Source organism: Lethenteron reissneri, chromosome 18 (genome assembly GCF_015708825.2).
Source record: "Lethenteron reissneri isolate LAM-NWPU_2019-01 chromosome 18, ASM1570882v1, whole genome shotgun sequence".
NCBI lineage: Eukaryota > Metazoa > Chordata > Hyperoartia > Petromyzontiformes > Petromyzontidae > Lethenteron > Lethenteron reissneri.
In genome coordinates this window covers 538,607-564,972 of record NC_083796.1, presented here as the reverse complement: position 1 = coordinate 564,972, position 26,366 = coordinate 538,607, and the positions used below count along the sequence as shown (strand labels likewise).

Genomic DNA, 26,366 nt, shown 5'->3' with positions numbered 1-26,366 from the left:
CCCTGCACCTCCCATCACAGCTCGGGCCCATGCGGTGACGACCAAACCCTCGAGCGCACGGACGGACACACACGTGCCGAGGACATCACCACACCACCACCATCACCACCGTCGTCGTTCCCATCATCACCCTGCAAAGCCATCGTCATCAATACAGCATCGGCCATCACATCGACAACCCCTTCGGCATTGCCCAGCGTAGATGACGTCGCGGTCCACCGGGCCGCTATCTGAACAAAGCTGCAGGGGAGAGAGAGTGGAGTGAGAGCGGGAGAGAGGGGAGAGAGTGGGAGTGAGAGCGAGGCGTGACGAGAGAGGGGGGGGGAGACGGGAGATAGGAGAGAGACGCGAGAGAGTGGGGCACAGGGAGGCAGAGGCTGGAGAGGGGAGAGAAGACAACGGCACGAGGGAGCCGCGGAACCGACTTGCCCCCTCGCTGACGTGAGTGAACACACACACACAGTCACACACACACCAACACCCACACACACACAGTCACACACACACCAACACCCACACACACACAGTCACACACACACCCACACACACACAGTCACACACCCACACACACACAGTCACACACACACACCCACACACACACAGTCACACACACCCACACACACACAGTCACACACACCCCAACACCCACACACACACCCACACCAACACCCACACACACAGTCACACACACACCAACACCCACACACACACAGTCACACACACACCAACACCCACACACACACAGTCACACACACACCACACCCACACACACAGTCACACACACACCCACACACACACAGTCACACACACCCACACACACACAGTCACACACACACCAACACCCACACACACAGTCACACACACACACCCACACACACACAGTCACACACACCCACACACACACAGTCACACACACACCAACACCCATACACACACCCACACACACACACAGTCACACACACACCAACACCCACACACACACAGTCACACACCCACACACAGTCACACACACACCAACACCCACCCACACACACACCCACACACACACAGTCACACACACACCAACACCCACACACACACAGTCACACACACACCAACACCCACACACACACAGTCACACACCCACACACACACAGTCACACACACCCACACACACACAGTCACACACACACCAACACCCACACACACAGTCACACACACACACCCACACACACACAGTCACACACACACAGTCACACACACACCAACACCCACACACACACACAGTCACACACACACACAGTCACACACACACCAACATCCACCCACACACACACCCACACACACACAGTAACACACACACCAACACCCACACACACACAGTCACACACACACCAACACCCACACAGTCACACACACACCAACACACAGTCACACACACCCACACACACACAGTCACACACACAGTCACACACACCCACACACAGTCACACACACACCAACACCCACCCAACAACAACAACAACAACCGCCATTCGCCACTAAGTGGCGGTGACGTCACCACGACGCTTGTGCCAGGCCATGTGCACCTTGAGGCCACGTGAAGTGTCGAACGCCCGCTGGCAGGAGGTTACGGGGCAGACCCAGGTGCCACGGGTCGACTGACCGAGATGACCGAGATGACTGGCTGATGCACCACCTGTGCCCCCTACTGTACCAACTTGCTGTGCTTTAGCCACCCGGCGCTCCGCTCGTTGTTGTGAGCGTCGCTCCTCCGCCCTCCGTTGTTGTTGGAGGGCGACTGCCTCCAACTGCCCAGTAGCGTCCTTCACGAGCCTCCTCCACTGAGGCCGATCTTGACACCGCTGGTACCAGTCATCGGCAAGTCCACTCAGCTCCACGTCCTCCTGTACCACATCACTCCATCTCTTCTCTAGCCCGTGCCGCGCCCGTTTAGCCCCCTCGATCCGGCCGAACAAAAGCTGTTTAGGCATGCGGTGGCTGGGCATGCGGGCTACATGACCCAGCCAACGCAGCCTTGCCTGCCGGAGGAGCTCACCGATGGGACTTTGCCCAGATCTTTCAAGGACTTGTGAGCTCCTCACACAATCCAGCCTGGTTAAACCCAGGATGGATCGTAGGCAGGCCAGCCTAAATGTTTCCAACCGGCGAAGATGCTCCATTAGGGGGGTCCACGTTTCGCAAGCGTAGAGGAGGGAGGGAATGACCGTGGCCGAGAAGACCTGAAGCTTCGTGCGGAGCGACAGACCAGGTAGCTTCCACACAGCGTTACGCAACCGATGAAAAGATATTGCCGCTCGACTGATTCGGAGTGAGACCTCTGCTGATAAACTGGAGCCGGTCATAAGCACACTACCCAGGTATGGGAGACTCTCCACTCTCTCCACCGGTTCTCCATCACCGATTGGGAGTTGTGGGGGTGGGTTGCCCGATGGTACAAAATACCCAGGCAGGTGCATAGTTTTGGAAGGGCTGATGGTAAGGCGCCACCTCTTAGTGGCACGCTCCAGGTGCAGCAGCAGCACCTCCAACTCCTCTGAGGGAGCAGCAATTACCAGATCATCAGCATACATAGTGGTTGAGCAATAGGGAGCCATTCCTTGACCGCACCCAGGCATCGATCAGCCTCCCATTGTATCTGTACCAGATGGAAATTCCTCCGGTACAGCTTTTGAAGGCTTCACGAACTACGTGGACAAAATAGATGTTAAATAATGTGGAAGCCAGAGGACATCCCTGTCGCACCCCAAGGTGTACAGGGAATGGCTCTGACTCCCGGCCACGTCGTTTTACCCGGGCCCGCTCACCATCATGAAGGTCCTTAATGATCGTGAGCAGAGGGTCAGGGACTCCGAAAGCACGAATAACAACCCAGAGCCCAGGCCTATTGATGGTATCATAGGCCGTGACCAGGTCAATAAAGCAGAGATATAGGTATTTTTTGGATTCCCTACACCTCTGTTGTAGCAGACAGACAGAAAATATGGAATCAGTGCAGGACCGCCCTTTCCTGAAACCGCTTTGGGGCTCCGCAAGCCTCTCCTCAGCGTGCCTAGCAAGGCAATGTTGAATAATCCTTGCCAGGACCTTTCCCGGCACACTGAGGAGTGAGATGCCCCTGTAGTTGTTACAGTCTGTGCGGTCCCCCTTCTTAAAGAGGGGGACCACCAGGGCATCCTTCCAATCCTGCGGAACCCGTCCAGTGGTCCAGACTGTTGTTATGATGTCATGTAGGGCAGTCTGTGCACAAACGCCACCCTCCCTCAGCATTTCGCTTGGGAGATCATTTCGGTCCGGTGCTTTTCCTGGTCTCAGACTCTGGATCGCCTTCAGTACTTCCTCAACAGAGGGCACCTCAGCCAACCACTCACAGGGGGTGACTTCTTCCAATATTTAAGGCATCGCAGCCTTGGTAGGGTCATACCCACTTTGTCCCACGTTGTTTTCCTGGGTGAGGGATTTTCCCTCCCCCAGGACCTCACAGAAATGTTCAGAAAATCTGCAAACCTGTTCCTGGCGGTCGGAGATTGGATCACCATTCTTTTCCCCTAATGATGGTAATAGGTGTGGCGCTGCAGGTTACTTTTTTGATGTATTTAAATAGCGATTTGTGATCGCGGGCCACTGGGGCATCTCCTCAGCAATCCGCAACCACCACCCATCCTTGCAGCGCCTCACGGCTCTCCGAACCTCCGAGCGAAGGCTGCGGTAAGCCTCCTCATTCTCTAATGTGGGATTCTGTAGACGATGAGAGTGGGCCTGTCGCTTTTTCTCAGCCAGCCTGAACACCTCCTCTGTCAGCCAGGGTCTCTGGGGAGGTCTGGACCATGTACCCAACGCGGCCATTGCAGCTGCATGAGCTACAGTCCTAAACCTCACCCATTCCCCCTCAACATCAGGAGTGGGGGACGATGCCAACCCCAGCTGCAAGTGATGTTGAAATTCTCACTTCCAACTTTTATCAGCTAGCTGGGACCAGGCCACTATGGGTTTGAATGGGCTCCTGGGTGTACACCCACCACCGGAGCGGAAGAATGGCAGGCGCATCTTACAGATGACAAGTCGATGGTCAGTGGGCAGATCAGCTCCACGGTAGGTCCTGGTGTCAAGGACATGGGCCCGTATCTGCTGTTCCATCACTATGTAATCCAGCAGATATTCCTGCTTGGACCCGGGATGGATCCATGATGTTGTGTGGATACGCTGATGCCGGAACAGCCTGTTGGTAATTACAAGCCGATGGGCTGCACAAAAGTCTAGCAGCCTCCTACTCTTGTTATTGAGCTGATCTGGCCCATGCCTTCCAATCACTCCAGACCAGGTGCCAGCATCATGACCAACTCGGGCATTAAAGTCGCCCAACAGGATGACTCTATCGCGAGGGTCCACTTTAGCTAGAACCTGTGACAGGTCATAGAAGGCATCTGACTCATCGGCTTTGCCTGCATCCCTCCACGATTGTTCGTCTTCGGTAGGGGCATAAGTAACAATGACCTCCACTCCTCACCTCTGGTTGATGGGAAGGCGAGCCCAAAGTAACATGGGGCTTATCACTTCCCACACCTCACCGCCACGCTCCCATGCCCCCTTCACTCGTTTGTTCAGAAGAAGAGCTACTCCCTGTTGTTTGGCAGTCTCCTGCCCCGAGTAGAGGACTGTCCACCCCTCATGGTGGCAGGAGCCAGAGCCAGTCCACCGGATCTCCTGAATACCACAGAGATCCAGATGGTACCGGTCCAGCTCCCGACTGAGGAATGACAGCCTTCCCTCCGCAGTGAGCGTTCGAACATGGCACTGCTCACCACAGCGTTGCCGTCTAGCACCCACGAGGAGGTAGGGGGTTGTTTTGCCGGACCATCAACACACACACACCAAAACACACACACACCCACTCACACACACCCACGCACACCCACACAAACACCAACACACAAATACATCAAAACACTCCACAACACACACCCAATACATGCACCCAAATCCCCCCCCATCACACACCAAAATACAGACGCACAAACCATCACACACGATCACACACACATCATCACACACGGATACATCGCATCACTCACACACACCATCACACACGATCACACACACATCATCACACACGGATACATCGCATCACTCACACACACCATCACACACGATCACACACACATCATCACACACGATACATCGCATCACTCACACACACCATCACACACGATCACACACACATCATCACACACGGATACATCGCATCACTCACACACACCATCACACACAATCACACACACATCATCACACACGGATACATCGCATCACTCACACACACCATCACACACGATCACACACACATCATCACACACGGATACATCGCATCACTCACACACACCATCACACACAATCACACACACATCATCACACACGGATACATCGCATCACTCACACACACCATCACACAAAGATATCCCGTATAGCCTTAACAGACTGTTGGGACAGGTGCTGTGCAGCCTAGGCCCTTCATCAGGGTGAAGGGGGCGCACGAGCGCCTCCCGTCTGGCCGCCTTTGTCTCTGCAGCGGTGCCAAGTACCTAATTTCATTAAGGCCGAGTGGATCTAAGGGAAGGCCCAGGAACGGGTCTGATGTAATTCGCCACCGTTGGCCGTGAGTCGTATTTCAAGTCGCTGGGTTCCTCGCGTAATGCGCTTAACACTGCACCGCCGCTCCCCAATCCATAACGCGTGCACACTCCTCGTGTAGCTTTTAACGGGCTGGTGGGGCAAATGCTGTTAGCGAGCACATATTAAGACCTGAACGACACACGAAGGGGTGGTGTGGCCATATCCACGCCCGGTCGCCTTTTTCTCCCCCACGCTGAGTCGATCTCATGTGGCCCGGTTCGATTGCGCAGTGCGCTAACCATTGCGCCACCCCCCCCCCCCCCATTCGCAACGCAGCGGCGCTGACATCCACAAGGCTGTCCGTGCCAGGCTAGGTGCACCAGGTGCAGAGTTAAATATAGCTTTGGGATGTGAACCAGACTAATTCCCAGAATAGATAAGTGAACGATTCGACTCATCCCCACATCAGGTGTAACTCTCCACCGCTCTCGGCATTCGGTGCCTCATCAGGCGAGTCGGGCTCGCTCACCAGCACCATCTCCGGGCGTGGATTCGACATTCAGAGTCTCATCAGCGGAGGCTCGCTTGAACCGCTGATGGCGAAAGTGCCGCAGGTGTTGCGAGGCGAGGGCCTCTCCGTGAGCGCACGGCTCCCCAGTTCGACGCGGGGCTCCAATGTGCACCATGCTCGCTCGTAATCAGCAGCAGAATCGGCGTTACAATTCCGAGAAGTGACCGCGTCAGGCGTGGGTGGCCCGGTGCCTATTTGCATGTCTGGCTTCTTGAGAGTTGTCGTCGTGGTGGCGATGGTGACGACGGGGATGCATCAGCGATCCGCGTAGCGATTATTACCGACCTCGAGGCAGAGAGGAGACGCATCCAATCAGCACAGCAACACAGACGTTTGTTGTACTGCACTATAGCTCCCACGTCTATGTGCTCTGCACTCACCAGCCCATGCAACCAGCGGGGAGAAGTATGGTCTAATACCCCCCCCCCCCCACACACGCACGATCAGTACGGGCACGAAGTGGCATTCACAGAGCCACAGACTCACACAGAGACACACTGACCTATACAGGGAACCCACAGACTCGCATAGAGACCCATAGAGTGACATAGATACCCATAGAACCAAATGACTACACAGGGATCACATAGAGACCCATTATGATGACGCTTGGTTATCCGGGAAACCCTCCTTGACTGAGGCTCAAGACTCATTTTTGGGAGGGTCCTGCCAGGTTTTCGCAGTAGCCCAGCATCTGGCGACGAACAGGAGACGGCGCGGGTCGACGTTGGATCTGTAACGAGGCAGGCGACTGAACAAACCTCTCCACCACCCAATGGCGGAGCCAGGATTTTCAGGTAGGGGGGGCAACCCCTCCAGCAATGAAAAATTATAGTTGTTAGTAAGGAGTTGTTAGTGAGTAAGGACTTGTTAGTTAGTAAGGACTTGTCCCTTGCTTTTTATTCGACGCGTGTGCGGCGATGGCGCAGACATCGATCGAGAGTCGAATTCGAACCGCGTTGTGTGATCGGCATCGCGCTCGCTGAAGGTGTTGATGCCTTCAGGGAAGTCGTGTACTGGATACACAACTGTGCACAATTCTGTGAGTCACTTAAATTTGCTTTGCCGTTATTTATTGCCATTTATGGATTCAGACTATTGTCCTATCATCTCATCGAGTCTCTGGCACATTATAATATGCTACACAGTGGCAGTGGGGGTCGCAAAATGCCGATTTATTACTAATACACCCGAATGATCCGATCGAAATTAGGGATTTCGATCGGATCATTGTGGGGGGGGGGGGGCACGTGCCACCCCACCCCCACTGGCTCGGCCAGTGCAATCACAACCCTCTCATCATCACCACCACCCTCTCATCATCACCACCACCCTCTCATCATCACGACTAGCCTCTCATCATTACCACCACCCTTTCATCATCATTACCACCACCCTCTCATCATCATCACCACCACCCTCTCATCATCACCACCACCATTTCATCATCATCACCACCACCCTCTCATCATCACCACCACCCTTTCATCATCATCACCACCACCCTCTTATCATCATTACCACCACCCTTTCATCATCATTACCACCACCCGCTCATCATCATCACCACCACCACCCTTTCATCATTACCACCACCCTTTCATCATCATTACCACCACCCTCTCATCACCACCACCACCCTCTCATCATCACCACCACCCTTTCATCATCATCATCATCACCACCACCCTTTCATCATCATCACCACCACCCTCTCATCATCATCACCACCACCCTCTCATCATCATCACCACCACCCTTTCATCATCATTACCACCATTTCATCATCATCACCACCACCCTCTCATCATCATCACCACCACCCTTTCATCATCATTACCACCACCCTTTCATCATCATCACCACCACCCTCTCATCATCATCACCACCACCCTCTCATCATCACCACCACCACTCTCTTCTTGATCCCCAACATCTGGGCCGGCCATTCCTTCTCCCCCTCCTCATAAGAGAGATGATAGGGGAAGGGGGGGGAGATGGAAAATAGAGGGAGCTGATGGGAGAGAGGAGGCAGGAGGGATGACATAGTGGGTGGGGAGAGAGATGGGAGAACGAGGAGAGACAGCGGAGAGAGGGGGGAGTTTCGTGATTCCCCTGCCCTCTCCTCCCTCTCGTCCTAGGACCCTACAAGAGGACGGGACGTCTCTGCCCGACCCCGCCCCGTGGAGGATGTGTTTGTGATGGTTTCGCGTGACCCCTTCTGGGCGCTATATCGACACGGGCGTTAAAATACATCCATTCGGGAATGATGTACAATTACAGAGTACTGTAAGTGCAAACGAATCGCTCTCAATTAGTCAACCCATTTACTGTACTGAGGACTGCTCACCCCCACCCCCTGCTCCCCTCCCACTCTGTCTAACCCCCTGCTTCTAAACAAAGCCATTCCAGGAAACAACATCAGCAGAGACTCCATGCACTCACTCTCTGCCCTGTCACTCTCCCCTCGCCCTCTCCCTCCTGTCCCACCCCGTTTCTCACTCTCCATCTCCCGTCACACTCTCCTTCCTGTCACTCTCTCCCCACTTAATCATTAATTCAGTTCATGTAAGAGTTGCATGCTAGGGGAGAGGCCCTATGAGGAGGGCCCTGAGAGAGGGGGGAGGGGCCTTGGGAAGGGGGGGCGGGGCCTCGGGAAGGGGGGGAGGGGGCTGTGGGGTGGGGGCTGATGAGATAAGAACCAGAGCGCGGCGTGGAGCTGTGTCGTCGGGGGAGAGCGGAGTGGGCTCTGTGGTGTGGGAGACTCACAACCGCACAATACAAATCCAATACCAATACCCTCCATTCGCCACTAAGTGACGGTGATGTCACTATGGAGTCTGTGCCAGGCCAGGTGCACTTTTAGGACACGTAAAGTGTCGAAGGCTCGCTGACAGGAGGTCTCGGGACATACCCAGGTGCCAGGGGTTGGCTGACTGAGATGACCGGTAGATGCACCAGCTGTACCCTCTACTGTGCCAACTTGTTATATTTTATCCGCCCGGCGCTCCGCTCATTGTTATGTCGCTCCTCTGCCTTCCATTGTTGCTGGAGGGCGACTGCCTCTAACCGCTCAGTAGCAGCGTCCTTCACGAGCCTCCTCCATAGAGTCGGATCTTGACACCGCTGGTACCAGTTGTCGGCAAGTCCACTCAGATCCACATCCTCTCACACTGCATCAATACATATCTACTCCAGCCCCTATCGTGCCCGTTCAGTCCCCTCGACGTGACCAAACAGAAGCTGTTTAGGCATGCGGTGGCTGGGCATGCGGGGTACACGACCCAGCCAACGCAGCCTTGCCTGCCTTGAGGAGCTCACTGATTGGAATGTGTCCAGATCGTTCAAGGATTTGTGAACTCCTCACACAATTCAGCCTGGTTAAACCCAGGATGGATCGTAGGCATGCCAGCCTGAATGTTTCTAACCAGTGCAGATGTTCCATTAGAGGGGTCCACGTTTCACAAGCATAGTAAAGGGAGGGGATGACTGTGGTCGAGAAGACCCAAAACTTCATGCAGAGCGACAGACCGGGTAGCTTCCACACAGCATTGCACAAAAGATGAAAAGATAATGCTGCTCGACTGCTGTCAAACCGGAGCTAGTCATAAGCACCCTGCCCATGTATAGGAAACTCTCCACTCTCTACACAACTGCCCCATCACCAATGGACAGCTGAGGGGGTGAAGTGTTTGGTGGCACAAAATACCCAGGCAGGTGCTTGGTCTTGGTGGGGCTGATGATAAGGCCCCACCTCTTAGTCGCACACTCCAGGTTCAGCGACAGCGCCTCCAACTCCTCCTCTGAGTGAGCAGCAATCACCAGATCATCAGCATACATAGCGTGGTTGACCAATAGGGAGCGATCCCTCGACTGCACCCGATCATCGATCAACCTCCCGTTGTATCTGTACCACGTGGAAATGTCTCTGGTACAGCCATGCAAAGCTTCTCGAACTGCGTGGTCAAAGATGATCTTAAATCATGTGGGAGCCAGAGGACATCTCTGTCGCACCCCAAGGTGAATAGGGAATGGCTCCAACTCCTAGCCACGCAACTTTACCCGAGCCTGCCCACCATCATGAAGGTCCTTAATGATCGGGAGCAGCAGGTCAGGGACTTCGAAACACGATGAACTGCCCACAGCCCAGGCCTGTTGATGGCATCATAGGCCTTGACCAGGTCAATAAAGCAGAGATGTAGGTCGTGTTGGAATTCTCTACACCTCTGCTGTAGCAAACTGACAGAGAATATGTCATCCGTGCAGGACCGCCCTGATCTGAAACAATTTCCTTGCCTGGCAAGGAAATGTTGAATAATCCTTTCCAGGACCTTTCCCAGTACACTGAGATGAGAGATACCCCTACAGTCTGTGCGGTCATCCCTCTTAAAGGGGGGGATCACTAGGGCATCCTTCCAATCCTGTGGAACCCGTCCTATGGTCCAGACAGTTGTGAAGATGTCATGTAGGGCAGTCTGCACACAGATGTCACCCTCTCTCAGCATTTCGCTTGGGAGATCGTCTCTGCATGCAGATGTCACCCTCTCTCAGCATTTCGCTTGGGAGATCGTCTCTGCACGCAGATGTCACCCTCTCTCAGCATTTCGCTTGGGAGATCGTCTCTGCACGCGGCGCTTTTCCTCGTCTCAGACTTCGGATTGCCCCTCGCACTTTCTCCACAAATGGCACCTCATCCAACCATTCAGAAGGGGTGGCTACTTCTGCTCTGCAAACCTGCAGACCTGTTCCTGGGGGTCGGAGATCGGATTACCATTCTTTCCCTTAAAGATGGTGATAGGTGAGGCACTGCAAGTTACTTTTTTGATGGAATTAAATATTGATTTGTAATTGCAGGTTATTGAGACAGATTCTATCTGCTCAGCAACCCACCCTCACCACTCATCCTTGCAGCGCCGCACGGCTCTCCGAATCTCTGAGCGAAGGCTGTGGTAAGCCTCCTCATTCTCCGATGTTGGATTTTGTAGACGATGGGAGTGGGCCTGTCGTTTTCTCTCAACCAGCCAAAACATCTCCTCCTTCAGCCAGGGTCTCTGGGGAGGTCTGGACCGCATACCCAATGCAGCTGTTGCAGCTGCAAGAGCCGCAGTCCTGAACCTCACCCATTTCCCCTCAGTATCAGAAGGAGAGGGCACGATGCTCACCCCAGCTGAAATTCCTGCTTGCAACTATCCTCAGCTAGCTGAGACCAGGCCACTGTAGGTTTGAATGGGGTCCTAGATGGACACCCACCACTGGAGTGGAAGAATGGCAGGAGCATTTTACAGATGACAAGTCGATGGTCAGTGGGCAGATCAGCTCCATGGTAGGTCCTGGTGTCAAGGACATCAGTCCGCATCCACTGGTCTATAATTACATAATCTAGCATATGTTCTTGCTTGGACCCGGCGTGCATCCATGATGTTGTGTGCATGCGCCGATATCAGAACAGTGTGTTCGTAATTACAAGCCCCTGGACTTCGAGCAGCCTCCTTACTTTATTATTGAGCTGATCTGGCCCATGCCAGACCAGGTGCCAGCATCATGACCAAGTCGGGCATTAAAGTCACCCAACAGGATGACTCTATCCCGAGGGGCCACTTTAGCTAGCACCTGGAACAGGAGGTTAAACAAGGCATCTGACTCAACGGCCTCCACTGTTGTTCATCTTCGGTTGGGGCATAAGCAACCACCTCATTCCTCACCTCTTGTTGATAGGGAGGTGAGCCCACAGTAGCCTGGGACTTACAGCTTCCCACACCTCACCACCACGCTTCCACACCACTTTCATTCTATTGTAGTTTCCTGCCCCGAGTGGGCAACTGTCCACCTCTCATCATGACTGGAGCCAAAATCGGTCCACCGAATCCGCCTGTATTCCGCAAAGGTCCACGCAGAACCAGTCCATCTCCCGACAGAGGAGTGGCAGGAGTGGCAGCCTCTCCTCCGCAACGAGAGCCTGAACATTCCACGTGGCCAATGGCACGATCACAACAACCACAACCACCACCGACGTTCACCACTAAGTGGCGGTGACGTCACCACGGTGCTTGTGCCTGGGCAAGTGCACTTTGAGGCCACGTGAAGTATCCAAGGCTCGCTGCCTGGTCACAGGACAGACCCAGGTGCCATGGGTTGACCGACCGAGATGACTGGCAGATCAGAAACAGAATATATTTTCAGAATCAGAATATGTATTTATACTGGAGGAATCCGTTGAGCTGTAACGCTCTTTTTCACAGCTGTCCAGTAGGACAGATGCACCACCTGTGTTCACCACTTTGCCGACACACACACTCAGCTACACCGTACAGCCACACACACACTCCAAACACATTCCTCAATAACGCTGCGTGTGTGTGAAATCTTAAAATAAAAATAGCTACATTTTGGGCAATGATCCTTCATCATAGCCTATCATAATACTCGGCTACACAACCACAGCAGAGTACGCAGTTTATGTATATATATGTACACACACACCGATACACATGCTCCACATTTGAGAAATATACCTGCAGACAGGTCAATTGCAGCAACAACAACAACCATCGACCCGCTGCTCCGAGGACTTGGCAGGTTCCTCCTGAAAAAGAGCCACGAGACTCTAGTTACCTAATTTGACCAGGTGAGAACGCCTTTGTCTCTCCAGGTACACATTTAAAGCCGAGTCGACCTAGGGGAAGCCCAAGGCCGGTTTCAGATAATCGTGAGCAAGAGTGAAACTCGGGAACCGGCCCTGAACAACTGTGCCACCGCTCCCTTTACACACACAAGACCACATCACAACCACAAACCCAAGGAGGCACTACCCACCGCCTCACCCACAGGCCCCCCCCCCCTTCTCTCCACAGATGTCCATGCTCCTGCTCCTCCTCCCCCTCCTCCTCGTCACTTCGGGCTTCGCGACCCCCGCCCAGGAGCTACGTTTGGACGCGAGGGCTGCCCCCCTCACGACGGGGAGCCCCCCTCACCAACCCCAACCCTCACAAGGTGAAGGGCATGGTCGTGATGATGATGATGATGATGAAGGGCATGGCCGTGGTAATGATGATGATGATGAAGGGCATGGCTGTAGTGATGATGAAGGCCATGGCCGTGGTGGTGGTGATGAAGGGCATGGCCGTGATGATGATGATGATGATGAAGGGCATGGCCGTGGCAATGATGATGATGATGAAGGGCATGGCTGTAGTGATGATGAAGGTCATGGCCGTGGTGGTGGTGATGAAGGGCATGGCCGTGATGATGATGATGATGATGAAGGGCATGGCCGTGGCAATGATGATGATGATGAAGGGCATGGCCGTGGCAATGATGATGATGATGAAGGGCATGGCTGTAGTGATGATGAAGGCCATGGCCGTGGTGGTGGTGATGAAGGGCATGGCCGTGGCAATGATGATGATGATGAAGGGCATGGCTGTAGTGATGATGAAGGCCATGGCCGTGGTGGTGGTGATGAAGGGCATGGTCGTGATGATGATGATGAAGGGCATGGCTGTAGTGATGATGAAGGTCATGGCCGTGGTGGTGGTGATGATGAAGGGCATGGCCATGGTGGTGATGATGAAGGGCATGGTCGTGATGATGATGATGATGAAGGGCATGGTCGTGTCGCTTGGCAGGGCCCCTTGTACTCCACGTGCGTCTTGGAGACTCCGTCAACCTGAGCTGCAGGGCGAGTGCGCATCGTGTGACCTGGCGACTCCACCCGCTGGGGGGCGCGCCCCCTGACCCCACAGCCGCCACCGTCGGGTCAGCACACACACATGTACTGTACACGCACAGACAAAGATCCCCCTTGTAGCCTTAACAAACTGTTGGAATAAGTGTTGTTACAGTCTGTGTGGTTCCCCGTTCTTAAAGAGGGGGATCACCAGGGCATCCTTCCAATCCTGCGGAACCCTTTCAGTGGTCCAGACTGTTGTTGTGATGTCATATAGGGCAGTCTGCATATCAACGCCAACCGATGAAGGCGGGCACGGCACACGAGAAGGTGGGCGGGTAGCACCACGCCAGGCTGCCTTTGTCTCCCCTGTGCTGAAGTTTACACACCACACCGCATACTTATTTAAGGCTGAGTCGACCTAGGTTAGGTCCAGGACCGGTTCAGATAATCGTCACCGATGTTGGTGGCCATTTAAGGGAATTAAAATGGGGGTCTCCGGGCTCGTAGCGAAACGCGCTTACCACTCCACTTCCGCTCCGCCACACACACACAGAAACATGCACATACACAGCTCCCCCTAATTAACTAATTAACCCGATGACCCCCCCCCCCCTCCACTGCCCAGCCCCCCCGTGCTGGTGCTGCAATCGGTGCGCGCCACCCAGGCTGGGAAGTACGAGTGCCTGGAGTGGGGCACCTCCACACTCCTGGACGTGGTGGAGCTCAGGGTCGGAGGTGAGGGGGTGCGGGTGGGTGAGGGGGGGGGGGCAAGGGGGAGTTGAGTGGGGGTCGGATGGGGAGTAAGTGATGACAGTGGTGGTGGTGGTTATGATGGTGGTGATGGTGGAGGTCGTGATGGTATGGTGATGGTGAAGATGGTGGTGATGGCGGTGAGGAATGGTGGTTGTGGTGGCTTATGCCCCCACTGAACACGAACATAAGTGGAGGGATGCAGGCAAAGCTGATGAGTCAGATGCCTTCTATGACATCCTGTCACAGATGATAGCTAAAGTGGCCTCTCGAGATAGAGTCATCCTGTTGGGTGACTTCAATGCCCGAGTACGTCATGACGCAGGCACCTGGGCTGGAGTGATTGGAAGGCATGGGCCAGATCAGCTCAATAATGGTAGGAAGATGCAAGACTTCTGTGGAGTCCATATGCTTGTAATTACCAAGACGCTGTTCCCGCAGATGTAATCTGCCTCAGTAGCTCGTGATCACAAATCACTCTTGAACTCGATGAAAAATGTAACTTGCAGCACTGCACCTATCGCCATCCTTCGCGGAAAGAAAGGTGACCCAATCTCCAGCCCCCAGAAACAGGCTTTTTAGATTTACTGTGGATCCCTCAGCCTGGAAAACATCATGGGGCAACGTGAGGATTACCCTGCTGAGGCTGCAGTGCCTCAAATATTGGAAGAAGTAGTCACCCCCTGTGAGTGGCTGGCTAAAGTGCCATCTGTTGAGGAAGTACTGAAGGTGATCCAGAGTCTGAGACCAGGAAAAGTGCCGGGCAGAGATGATCACCCAAGCGGACTGCTGAGGAAGGGTGGCGTTTGTGTGCAGACTGCCCTATATGACATCATAACATTCTGGATCACTGGATGGATTCCGCCAGATTGAAAGGATGCCCCAGTGACCCGCCCTCTTTAAGAAGGAGGTCTGCACAAACTACAATTACAGGGGCATCTCCCTCCTCAGTGTGCCAGGAAAGATCCTGCCAATGATTATTCAACATCGCCTTCCCAGGCACGCTGAGGAGAGGCTTGTGGAGCCCCGATGTGTTTTCAGGCCAGGGTGGTTCTGTACAGATACCATATTCTCTGTCCGTCTGCTACAGCAGAGGTGTCGGGAATTCAAACAGGACCTACATATCTGCTTCATTATCATGGTCAAGACCTATGATATCATCAGTCCCTGCTCACAATCACTAAGGACTTTCATGATGGTGGACATGCCCGGGTAAAGCTGCATGGCTGGGAGTCGGAGCCATTTTTTGTCACCTGGGGGTGCGCCAGAGATATCCTCTGGCGCCTACATTATTTAACATCATCTTTGACCACGTAGTTTGGGAAGCCTTCCATGACTGTACTGGAGGAATTTTCATCTGGTACAGATACAGTGCGAGGCTGAGCCATGCCCGAGTGCGGTCGAGGGATGGCTCCCTATTATATGCTTATGATCTGGTGATTGCTGCTCACTCAGAGGAGTTAGAGGCACTGCTGCTGAAGCTGGAGCATGCTACGAAGAGGTGGGGTCTTACCATCAGCCTCACTAAAACTAAGCACCTGCCTGGATTGTTGTTGATGGTGGTCGTGATGGTTGTGATGGTGGTGGTGGTGATGATGGTGGCTGGTGGTGATGATAGTTGTGATGGTGTGGTGATGGTAGTTGTGATGGTGTGGTGGTGATGATGGTTGTGATGATGGTGGTGATGGTTTTTGTGTCCTGGCATAGAGCCCCCCGCGGTGCCCGTGCTGCGCTGCCGCTCGCGGAGTTACCCCGAGAGCTTCACCTGCTCCTGGAGCGTGCCAGGGGGGCTAGCCGACACCGTGGTCGCCACGTACTGGTGAGTCCAGCACCGGGGGCCTGTCCGCACCATCTCTTCATCCGTCTGCCGCTCCATCCATCCGTCTGCCTTCTCATCCGTGCGCGCGGCGTGTCCGTGCGCGTGGCGTGTGCAGGCACGCGTCCAACGGCTTGGAGTTGCCGTGCCCCCCCGAGGCCCCCCCCACCGGGGCTTCCTCCACAGGGGCCCCTCCTGCCGCCACGGTGGGGTCCTGCACGGTGCGCGACCCGGTGCTGTTCAGCACGAGCCGGTACCGCGTGAGCGCGAGGGCCATCAACGCCTATGGCCACAGCCGCACGGCCACCACGTTCTTCCTGCTCGATTCCATTGGTACGTGGGGGGGGGGGCCCTGGGGTAGACGGGGTGTCCTGGAGCTGGTCTGGCAGTGTCTCCCCCTTCTCCCCGTGTCTCCCCATGTGTACAGATCAGTCTCTCCCTCTGCTGCCCCATGTTATCTCTTCCTCCTGTACTCCTACATTCCCCCATGTATAAATCCTCTGCTCCCCACCTTCTCTTTCATGAAAAATCCCCCCACCCCTTCCCCCCTTTCCATCCCTGCAGTGAAGCCGGACCCCCCCATCGGGGTGACTGTGACACCCGTGTCCGGACAGCCGCGCCAACTGCTGGTCACGTGGCAAATGCCCCCCACGTGGCCCAACGACTCCGGGTTCCAGCTGCTGTACGTCGTGCGTTCGCGCCACCCGCAGTACGGAACATGGAGGGTGGTGAGTGGGGGGGGGGGAGACCCGGCAGGGGGAATGGGGGAGGGATAGGGAAAGAGAAAGGAAGCCCTGCACTGGGTAGGAAAGCCTGCATCCCGCAGTGGATTGGAAAATGTCTGTGCGTGTCAGTGTCTCTGTGTGTCAGCACGTCTCCCTACGTTTCTAAATGCCCACGTATCTGTGTCTCTCTGCATGTTTCTCCGTGACTCTACGGGTCTCTGCGTTCAGTTCGCCACTCTGCGCGTCACCGCGTCTTACCGCGTGTCTCCGCGTGTCTTCCCTGTGCGGTGCCTGCCCCCGCTGCCCCTCCTACGCGGCCCCAGCTGGACGACGGGGTGGACGAGCCGCGCTTCCTGGTGAAGGACGCTCGGCCCGGCGCGCCGCTGCTCGTCGAGGTGGCGGCGCGCGACCGCTACGTGGGCGAGTGGAGCGAGTGGAGCGGGTGGGGCGAGTGGAGCGGTGCCGGGAGCCCCTGGGTCGGTCAGTTCTGTCCCGGTGGAGACGCTCATCTGCGCCGCCGCGCTTGTAAATTTGGCAGGCCACCCCGATTAATACTCGAGTCCGGTGTGTTGACCGTGACGTTAATACTTGCCACTTCGCTTGCGGTGGGCGTTAAAGATCCCGTGACGTCGTTCCCGAGAGCGTCACAAATCGGAATTTGTACAAAGTCGAAGAGTTGTACAAAGTCCAAGAGTATCTCTGAATTGGTATCGCACGCTCGGCATCAACTGCACAGCGATGACGGTTGTGCTGCACAGGTTTAGCTGCCACTGGGGGCGCCCTTGGAATGCTTTAGACATAATGTCAGGCTCTGCGAATAGCTGGAACCTTTCGGCCAACGCCGTAAAGACGTAAGAGATTAGATTAGAATATAAAGGTCTCCGGTGTAGCCTGCACAGGCTGTGGGGACAAGTTCTGTTTGCGAGCAGCACCTACGAAGGCCGATTCGACTTAGGCGAGGCCTATGGCTGGTTCAGATCATTATCAATAGCCATGGCCAGGAATCGAACTCGGGCCACTATTATGACAGCACTACCACAAAACACACCGATACAAAGATCACCCGTGTGGTCTACACAGGCTGTTTGAGGCAAATGCTGTGCGCGAGCACCGATGAAGGCCAGGATGGCGCACGAGGGGGCGGTGTGGCAGGCACCACACCCGACCACCTTCGTCTCCCTAGATTCTCAAATGCACGATCCACTGCGTGTTTTAGTGAGAGTCAAGAGTTTATCTGAATCCATGAATCAAGTTTTTACCCATCCTATCAGCCACACTGCCTCCCTACTGCAATTCCATAATCGCAGAAGTATCGGTGCAATATAGGAGTTCCTCGGTTAACAGGGACATCGGTTAACGGTTTTTCGGTTCACGTTTTGCTTCCCATAGGACCCCATGGTTTCGACTAACGTTAACATTTTGTCTAGCGGTAACGTGTTTACGTTATGCACGCGGGCGCCAATTTACAATCCGAGCGCTCGTACGTGGGCTGAGGATGCCTCAGCCAATCAGCGACGCCCATTTGTGCCCGTTCAGACCTCGACTGGCTTTGTTTACATTACGTTTTCTGTTTTGGCAGTGGAAACAGTTATGTTGCAGACTCCCATATTGGATTAACCGTTATTTCGGTGAGCAGTAGTTTTCGTGGAACGGATTAAAAACGTTAACCGAGGGACTACAATACAGGCAAATTCTGGACTGGTTTCCAGGTTCAGTGTCTCATCAGCAAAGCCGGGCTCACATCGGAACCAGTGCTGGTGGACTGCCAGATGTTATCGGCAAGGGCCTTCTCTGTGAGCTGTGCGCCATCTGGTGGTGGTGCTACGGATTTTTATTTTTTATCAAAGTTGCCGAGCACGTACGTGGCCAGCAACAGACAGCGTTGAGCGAGGTTATTACAACAACTTGTGGGGGTGGAAGAGATGAAGGGAGGAAATTCCAACGTGAAGCAGTGAGAGGGAAGAAACGGAGAGAGAAGTGATGTTACCTGCAGTGTGGTGAGTGGGTGAGTGAGTTGTTGAGTGAAGGCTCAGGGTATATGGATGAATCGTTGTCTGTGGTTGAGTTCAGTTTTGTAAAGTTGCATGTGGTTGCATGTAGTTGTATGAGGTTGCATGTGGTTGTGTAAGGTTGTGTGTGGTTGCGTGTGGTGGCACAGAAACCACCACCTCAGAAAATGTGACGACGGCCGGGATATTAACCGCATCGCCCAGCGGAGAGTGGGGGGAGTGCTTAACAACAGGTAACATATTTGATCATCGTTACTATCATCATTGTGACTATCATCATCGTCACAATCAGCATCATCACTGTCATCGTCACCATCAGCATCTCCATCTCCATCATCATCACCATTATCGTCACCATCGTCATCATGGGTGTGGATGATGTGGTTGATGAGTTGTGGTTGGTGCGGTGTGGTTTGTAAAGTGTGGTTGGTATGGTGTGGCCTGGTGTGGCAGGTCCTCCAAAGTGTACTAAACTCCTCTGCTCCAACCTCTTCATCCTCGCCACGTTCCTTGGCTTCCTGACCCTCATCACGGCCTCCGTGTTCCTCTACACTTGGTGAGGACGAGGACCTCACCTCATCACTCACACTTCATTACAAAGACAAAGATCACCCGTATAGCCTTAACAGACTGTTGGGACAAGTGCTGTTAGCGAGCAACTATGAAGGCCAGAATGGCACACGAGGGGGTGGGTGGATAGAACCATGCCCGGCCGCCTATGTCTCCCCAGTGGCGATGTTTACACACCATACTAGGTACTCATTTGAGGCTGAGTCGATCTAGGGGAGGCCCAGGATCGACTCAGATGATCGCAAATGATGTCGGCCGTGAGCGGGAATCGAACTCGGGTCGCCCGGTTCGCAGCGCAGCACGCTAACCGCACTCACACCTCGTCACACACTCACACCTCATCATACACCTCATCACACAACTCCATACCTTCATGACAAAGCCATGACTACATGACACCCGTTCACGTGACATCTCCCCCCCCCCCACCCCTGCTCCTTCTGCCAGTCGCCGCCGCCTCAAGTTCCTCGCTCTGCGTTGCTCCGGGAAGGGGGGCTCCGCTGTGGGAGGAGGGGTGGAGGACCCCCCCTGCTCGACCCCTCTGGAGGGCGTCACGTGCTCTGGGGGGGGCGGGAGTCTGGGCTACCACGCGCTCAAGTCGCCCTCGGGGCCCGTACACTGACACCCCCCCTCGCCCACCCCCACGTGGTAGCCCTTCATCAGGGCGGTGGTGGAGGTGTTTGGGGGGGGGGTGACACCTCTCCCCACGCCCCCGCAAATAACACGGGTGACGTCACGGAGTTGCGACATCCGAGTTAATTAATGCAGCGTACCAATTGACCACGCGTGCCGGCCGTGTCCGACTTCAACGTGCCGCTGATGTTGATGTTTAACGCGAATATTATGACGTTAAACATGATAATATTACTGATGATGATAATCGTAAAGATGTTCATGGTGATGATGGTAACATGGTGATTAGTTATGACGTCACGGAGCCTAGGATGAGATTCCAGATTCGTGTTCTGATGCTGCCGCCTTACCTGGTCTCTCACTCCTTACCTTTGCCTCACCTGTGTCTCACCTGTTTCTCCTCACCTGGTGCCTCACCCCCACGCATCTCACCTGGTTCCACACCTTAATTCTCACCTGTGCTTCACCCGATGCCCCATCTCTCGCCTGTTCCATACTCCTCACCTAGTCCATCACCTGTTGCCTCACCTCCCATGTATGCCTCACCTGGTCCCTCACCTCAACGCTCTCCTGTGCCTCACTTGATTCCTCACCTCTCTCACCTCTCTCGTATCTCGCCTATTCCCCATGTCTTACCAGGACAGACCAAAGCAAATGAGAGAAACTGAATGCTCAAGGGTAACAATGCTACATTCATGTACAAAATGAACGTGGAATGATGGCTGCTGTCTGTGGAGCGTGAGGCCTAGAATTATAACAACCCAGTGGAACCAAACACAGACAAGGGATGGCGCTGGGCATCTTGACGTCCTTAATAAGTTGCCTTCAAGTACCTTTGCCCACCGCTCTGTAGAATCATGGAAGGGTCTTATTCTTGTTCCCAATGGCTACCATTAGAGGGTCTCCTCCAGACTCGGGAAACCCCTGCTCCGAGGCGTTTGGTGTGCCCTGGGCGCATGCAAGATACAGGCTGCTAGGCGGAGGACGGGGTCGGACACTGGACTAGGCTAGGCTAGGTCATACGGGGCCTGCAGAGACGAGTCCAGGCAAGGACGAGGCTTCACCTCACGGTAGCTACCCCCCCCCCCCCCCCCCAGGGCAGGCAGCTCCAGGTGAAAACCCAGGTAGTTTTAGACAGGTCTCTGTGTAGGTATAGGTAGGTCTATAGAGAGTTCCAGGCAAGTCTCTGGGTAAAGCTCACGTTAAAAGACGTCCAGAAGAATGTCTTCTGGAATGGGGGTTCCTCTTGGTTGGGAGGAGCCGTCCTCTGTGCCCTCAGGAGATGTCGTCTAAAAGTCAGGGATTAGTCAGCCTACTGAAAAAAGATATTGCCGCGTCAGCTACTGATGTGATGATGGTAGACATCAGATTTAGGGACTTAATATGTAAAGCTGTTTGATTCGCATGTGGGTTAAAAGACAACGTCGTATCTACGGCTTATGATATCAATAAAAATCTATAAAAGGAGCTTGCCAAAAAATGTCTTAAATGTGACTCAGGGTGGAAACCCGCTTGCCTGCTGCCTGTGAACAGCACACGGGAAAAGTGTACAACGACTCGCGCGTTTGTGCTCTATGAACAATAACAACCCCATCAGCAGTGCCTCAAGAACTGCATTGTAGGCATCTTGCTAGGTCTCCACCACAATAAATGTGAGCGAATGTGACTGACTGACAGCAACAGCAGCAGGTGACGCAGTGGACCGGTTTCATCATCACCAGGACTCATCAGCACGGTACAGTCACCAATCCTCACTGCTGCAAAGTCTCCCTCTGGCAACCGTGTCCTGTCCGTTTAGAGTGCCCACATCCACTCTGAGACCCATGAGCTTGATGACAGCCAACAACAATCACAACATCTGCATTGACGAGAAAGCCCCACCACACCGTCACGGCGCACGCTGCTGGGATGAGTATCCCAGCACAACACAGAGTCGTGTGCGCACGGGCGAGCGGTGGTGGCCATGCTGCACGTGGCCTGTGACCCAGCACTGTGGAGGCGACGTCGAGGGTTGGTGGATCACACACAGATGGTGGGAAACTCCCTCCCCGTGGGTGGGCGTCGAGGAGGTTCCATACCCTGGCTCGCCAGCAGACAGCGGGACAGCAAGTGGGACTAATCGCCATCTGTTTCAATCCCTACGGGGATAGAGCGTTGCCCCCTCGCCCAAGCCCTGGTTTTTCTCCGGGTGCTCCGGGCTCCTACCTCCCCCCACGTGAATGATAAACACAACTCGTCATTGGTTGGCTGAACACAACTTAAAATACAAACTCAATTCAGGATCCTCCTTAAAAGGAGTCCTTTGACTCAGGGTGGTCTTCCTGAATAAATAAATACATTGTTTATAAGACAAGAGGGCCACAATGCAGTTGTTCAGGAAGTACCGATGGTTGTTTTGCATCGAGTACAAGAGCCGAGTGCTTTGTGTACACGAGTTCGTGTGTGTGCTGCTGCTGCTGTTGTTTATACTCGTGGTTTATGCAATAAACACCAAACAAAACTCAACACGGTGCCTGCCGATAACACCGCATGTGTGTGGCCTTAAAAGGAAACATTGGTGACGTTTCGGGCAATGGCCCTTCTTCACGGCACATAAAATAGTGATACCAGACACAGTGGACAAGAAGAGCTGGAGACAGCCCTTGTTTGTTTACACAAAGGGGGGAAGGGGGGCTGATGAGAACCACTCGAAACGTGTTTCCCGATCAATAGTTTTGTAAATAGGCAGGCACAGTGCTCGCATGAGAGGGTCTCCTCCAGACTCGGGCAACCCGAGTCGGTCCCCACGGTGGCTAGGAGATGTTAACTACCTCGCCTGCTATGCAGGAGGTCGTGGGTTCGATCCCGACCCTGACGCCTGCTGTCTATTTTGAGTTTGCGTGTCTCTCATCATCATCAAGGTGGCTAGATGTTAACTACCTCGCCTGCTATGCAGGAGGTCGTGGGTTCGATCCCGACCCTGACGCCTGCTGTCTATTTTGAGTTTGCGTGTCTCTCATCATCATCAAGGTGGCTAGATGTTAACTACCTCGCCTGGTACGCAGGAGGTCGTGGGTTCGATCCCGACCCTGACGCCTGCTGTCTATTTTGAGTTTGCGTGTCTCTCATCATCATCAAGGTGGCTAGATGTTAACTACCTCGCCTGCTATGCAGGAGGTCGTGGGTTCGATCCCGACCCTGACGCCTGCTGTCTATTTTGAGTTTGCGTGTCTCTCATCATCATCAAGGCGGCTAGATGTTAACTCCCTCGCCTGCTATGCAGGAGGTCGTGGGTTCGATCTCGACCCTGACGCCTGCTGTTTATTGTGAGTTTGCGTGTCTCTCATCATCATCAAGGTGGCTAGATGTTAACTACCTCGCCTGGTACGCAGGAAGTCGTGGGTTCGATCCCGACCCTGACGCCTGCTGTATATTTTGAGTCTGCGTGTCTCTAATCATCATCACGGTGGCTAGGAGATGTTAACTACCTTGCCTGGTACGCAGGAGGTCGTGGGTTCGATCCCGACCCTGACGATGCCTGCTGCTGTATTTAGAGTCTGCGTGTCTCTCTCTCTCATCATCATCACGGTGACTAGGAGATGTTAGCTACCTTGCCTGCTAGGCAGGAGGTCGTGGGTTCGATCCCGACCCTGACGATGCCTGCTACTGTATTTAGAGTCTGCGTGTCTCTCTCTCTCATCATCATCACGGTGGCTAGGAGATGTTGACTACCTCGCCTGCTAGGCAGGAGGTCGTGGGTTCGATCCCGACCCTGACGATGCCTGCTGCTGTATTTAGAGTCTGCGTGTTTCTCTCTCTCTCTCTCCCCGTGGTCGCGTAGCGTAGATTTTCTTCAGGTGCTGCGGGGTTTTTTTCTTTCCACGTTTAGAATACACATGCTTTCAGAGTATTTGCCTGCTATACATTTCAACGGGATACGCCACTTCGTTGAGCTATCGTTTGTGGCCCGGTTGCTTCTGAGAAAGAGCTCAGTGGGGGCTTACTAGGTAAAACTAAAACTAGTTTAATAGTAAGAGACACACCTTTCAATAAATAGCCAAGATTAACTGAATAAGCTCAAAGGATTACAAAGTAAATACTACCGTGTAAGTGAACCTGCTGTGCAGGAGAAGTCGACCTGTCTGGGGTGTGACGTGGAGAGCCCGCGGGGACAACGTCGCGGATGTTTCTGGGGTTGAGTTGAGTTCGTGTGACCAGCGGAGACCTCAAGAGACCAGCATTGGTCTCATTTGCAAGGGTGAGTGGGTGGGTGAGTGGGTGGGTGGGGTGAGTGGGTGGGTGGGTGGGTGAGTGGGTGGGTGAGTGGGTGGGTGGGTGGTGAGTGGGTGGGTGAGTAGGTGGGTGAGTGGGTGGGTGGTGAGTGGGTGGGTGGGTGAGTGAGTGGGTGGTGAGTGGGTGGGTGAGTGGATGAGTGAGTGGGTGAGTGGGTGGGCGGGTGGGTGAGTGAGTGGGTAGTGAGTGGGTGGGTGGGTGGGTGGGCGGGTGGGTGGGTGGGCGGGTGGGTGAGCGAGTGGGTGGTGAGTGGGTGGGTGGGTGAGTGGATGAGTGAGTGGGTGGGTGAGTGGGTGAGTGGGTGGGTGAGTGGGTGGGTGAGTGGGTGGGTGGGTGAGTGAGTAGGTGGTGAGTGGGTGGGTGAGTGGATGAGTGAGATAGGTGGGTGAGTGGGTGGGTGAGTGGGTGGGGGAGTGGGTGGGTGGGTGGGTGAGTGGGTGGGGGAGTGGGTGGGTGGGTGGGTGAGTGGGTGGGTGGGTGGGTGAGTGAGTGGATGGGTGAGTGAGTGGCTGAGTGGGTGGGTGGGTGAGTGGTGAGTGGGTGGGTGGGTGAGTGGTGAGTGGGTGGGTGGTGAGTGGCTGGGTGGTGAGTGGGTGGGTGAGTGGATGGGTGAGTGAGTGAGTGAGTGGGTGAGTGGGTGAGTGGGTGGGTGGGTGAGTGGATAGGTGAGTGGGTGGGTGGGTGAGTGGATAGGTGAGTGAGTGGGTGGTGAGTGGGTGGGTGGTGAGTGGGTGGGTGGTGAGTGGGTGAGTGGGTGGGTGGTGAGTGGGTGAGTGGGTGGGTGGTGAGTGGGTGGGTGGTGAGTGGGTGGGTGAGTGAGTGGGTGGTGAGTGGGTGGGTGAGTGAGTGGATGGGTGAGTGAGTGGGTGAGTGGGTGGGTGAGTGAGTGGGTGGTGAGTGGGTGGGTGAGTGGGTGGGTGGGTGGTTGGTTGGATGGGTGGGTGAGTGGGTGGGTGGGTGAGTGAGTGGGTGAGTGAGTGGGTGAGTGAGTGGTTGAGCGAGCCAGTGAGTGTTCTGAGTAGGTGAGTGAGTGGGTGGATCCGAGTTCGACTCCCGCTCACGGCCACCAACACTCAGCCTCAAAATGAGTACCTGGTGCGGTGTGTAAACATCGCCGCTAGGGACACAAAGGCGTCCGAGCGTGGTGTTGGCCACCCACCCCCTCGTGTGCCATTCCGGCTTTCATAGGTGCTCGCTAACAGCACTTGCCCTCACAGTCTGTTAAGGCTATACGGAGGAGGGGGGGGGGGTCTCTGTCTTTTGGGTGAGTGGCTGCACTCAGTCAGTGCGCAAATGCGAAGGGGCCATTGCCCGAAACGTCGCTTATCAAGACATATAGCCTGACCAGACTGTTGTGGCAAGTGCTGCTAGCGAGCACCTATAGAGGCCGGCACGGCACACGAGGGGGTGCGTGGCCAACACCACGCTCGGACGCCTTTGTATCCCCGGTGGCGATGTTTACACACCGCACCAGGTACTCATTTGAGGCTGAGTCAACCTCGGGGAGGCCCAGGAACGGTTCAGATAATCGTCACCGGTGTTGGCCGTGAGCGGGCAGACAGACACACACAGACAGACACACACACACACAGACAGACACCCACACAGACACACACAGAAACACACACACGCAGACACACACAGACAGACACCCACACAGACACACACACTTCCCCCTCCCCCCGCTGCCAGGCCGCAGAAGCAATGGGGAGATTGCCGATCGGGTCGATCCCCGATTCTCGGA

The 26,366-nt window shown here is 54.6% G+C and overlaps 1 protein-coding gene across 2 annotated transcripts; it reads left to right on the top strand.

Annotated features, from left to right (window-relative positions):
* Window positions 1–21,817, top strand: LOC133343650 (ciliary neurotrophic factor receptor subunit alpha-like). 2 transcript variants are annotated; one of them, XM_061553362.1, is made up of 12 exons: window positions 1–441; window positions 8,320–8,467; window positions 13,030–13,168; window positions 13,804–13,933; window positions 14,473–14,582; window positions 16,305–16,416; window positions 16,532–16,746; window positions 16,978–17,141; window positions 17,462–17,618; window positions 19,297–19,380; window positions 19,601–19,703; window positions 20,165–21,817. In XM_061553362.1, exons 3-12 carry the CDS (start codon window positions 13,030–13,032, stop codon window positions 20,337–20,339), a joined length of 1,389 nt encoding a protein of 462 aa, XP_061409346.1. In that variant the 5' UTR covers window positions 1–441; window positions 8,320–8,467; the 3' UTR covers window positions 20,340–21,817. The 2 variants fall into 2 exon arrangements, with proteins under 2 accessions (XP_061409346.1, XP_061409345.1); XM_061553361.1 differs by lacking the exon at window positions 8,320–8,467 and having other exon boundaries at window positions 2–441.
* The last annotated feature ends 4,549 nt before the right edge of the window (window positions 21,818–26,366 follow it).

Coding starts and splice junctions, on each gene's coding strand:
- LOC133343650 (XM_061553362.1), top strand. CDS start 13,030: ATGTCCATGCTCCTGCTCCTCCTCCCCCTCCTCCTCGTCACTTCGGGC. Junction 19,381..19,600: donor GGGGGAGTGCTTAACAACAG/GTAACATATTTG, acceptor CTGGTGTGGCAG/GTCCTCCAAAGTGTACTAAA. Junction 19,704..20,164: donor TCCGTGTTCCTCTACACTTG/GTGAGGACGAGG, acceptor TCCTTCTGCCAG/TCGCCGCCGCCTCAAGTTCC.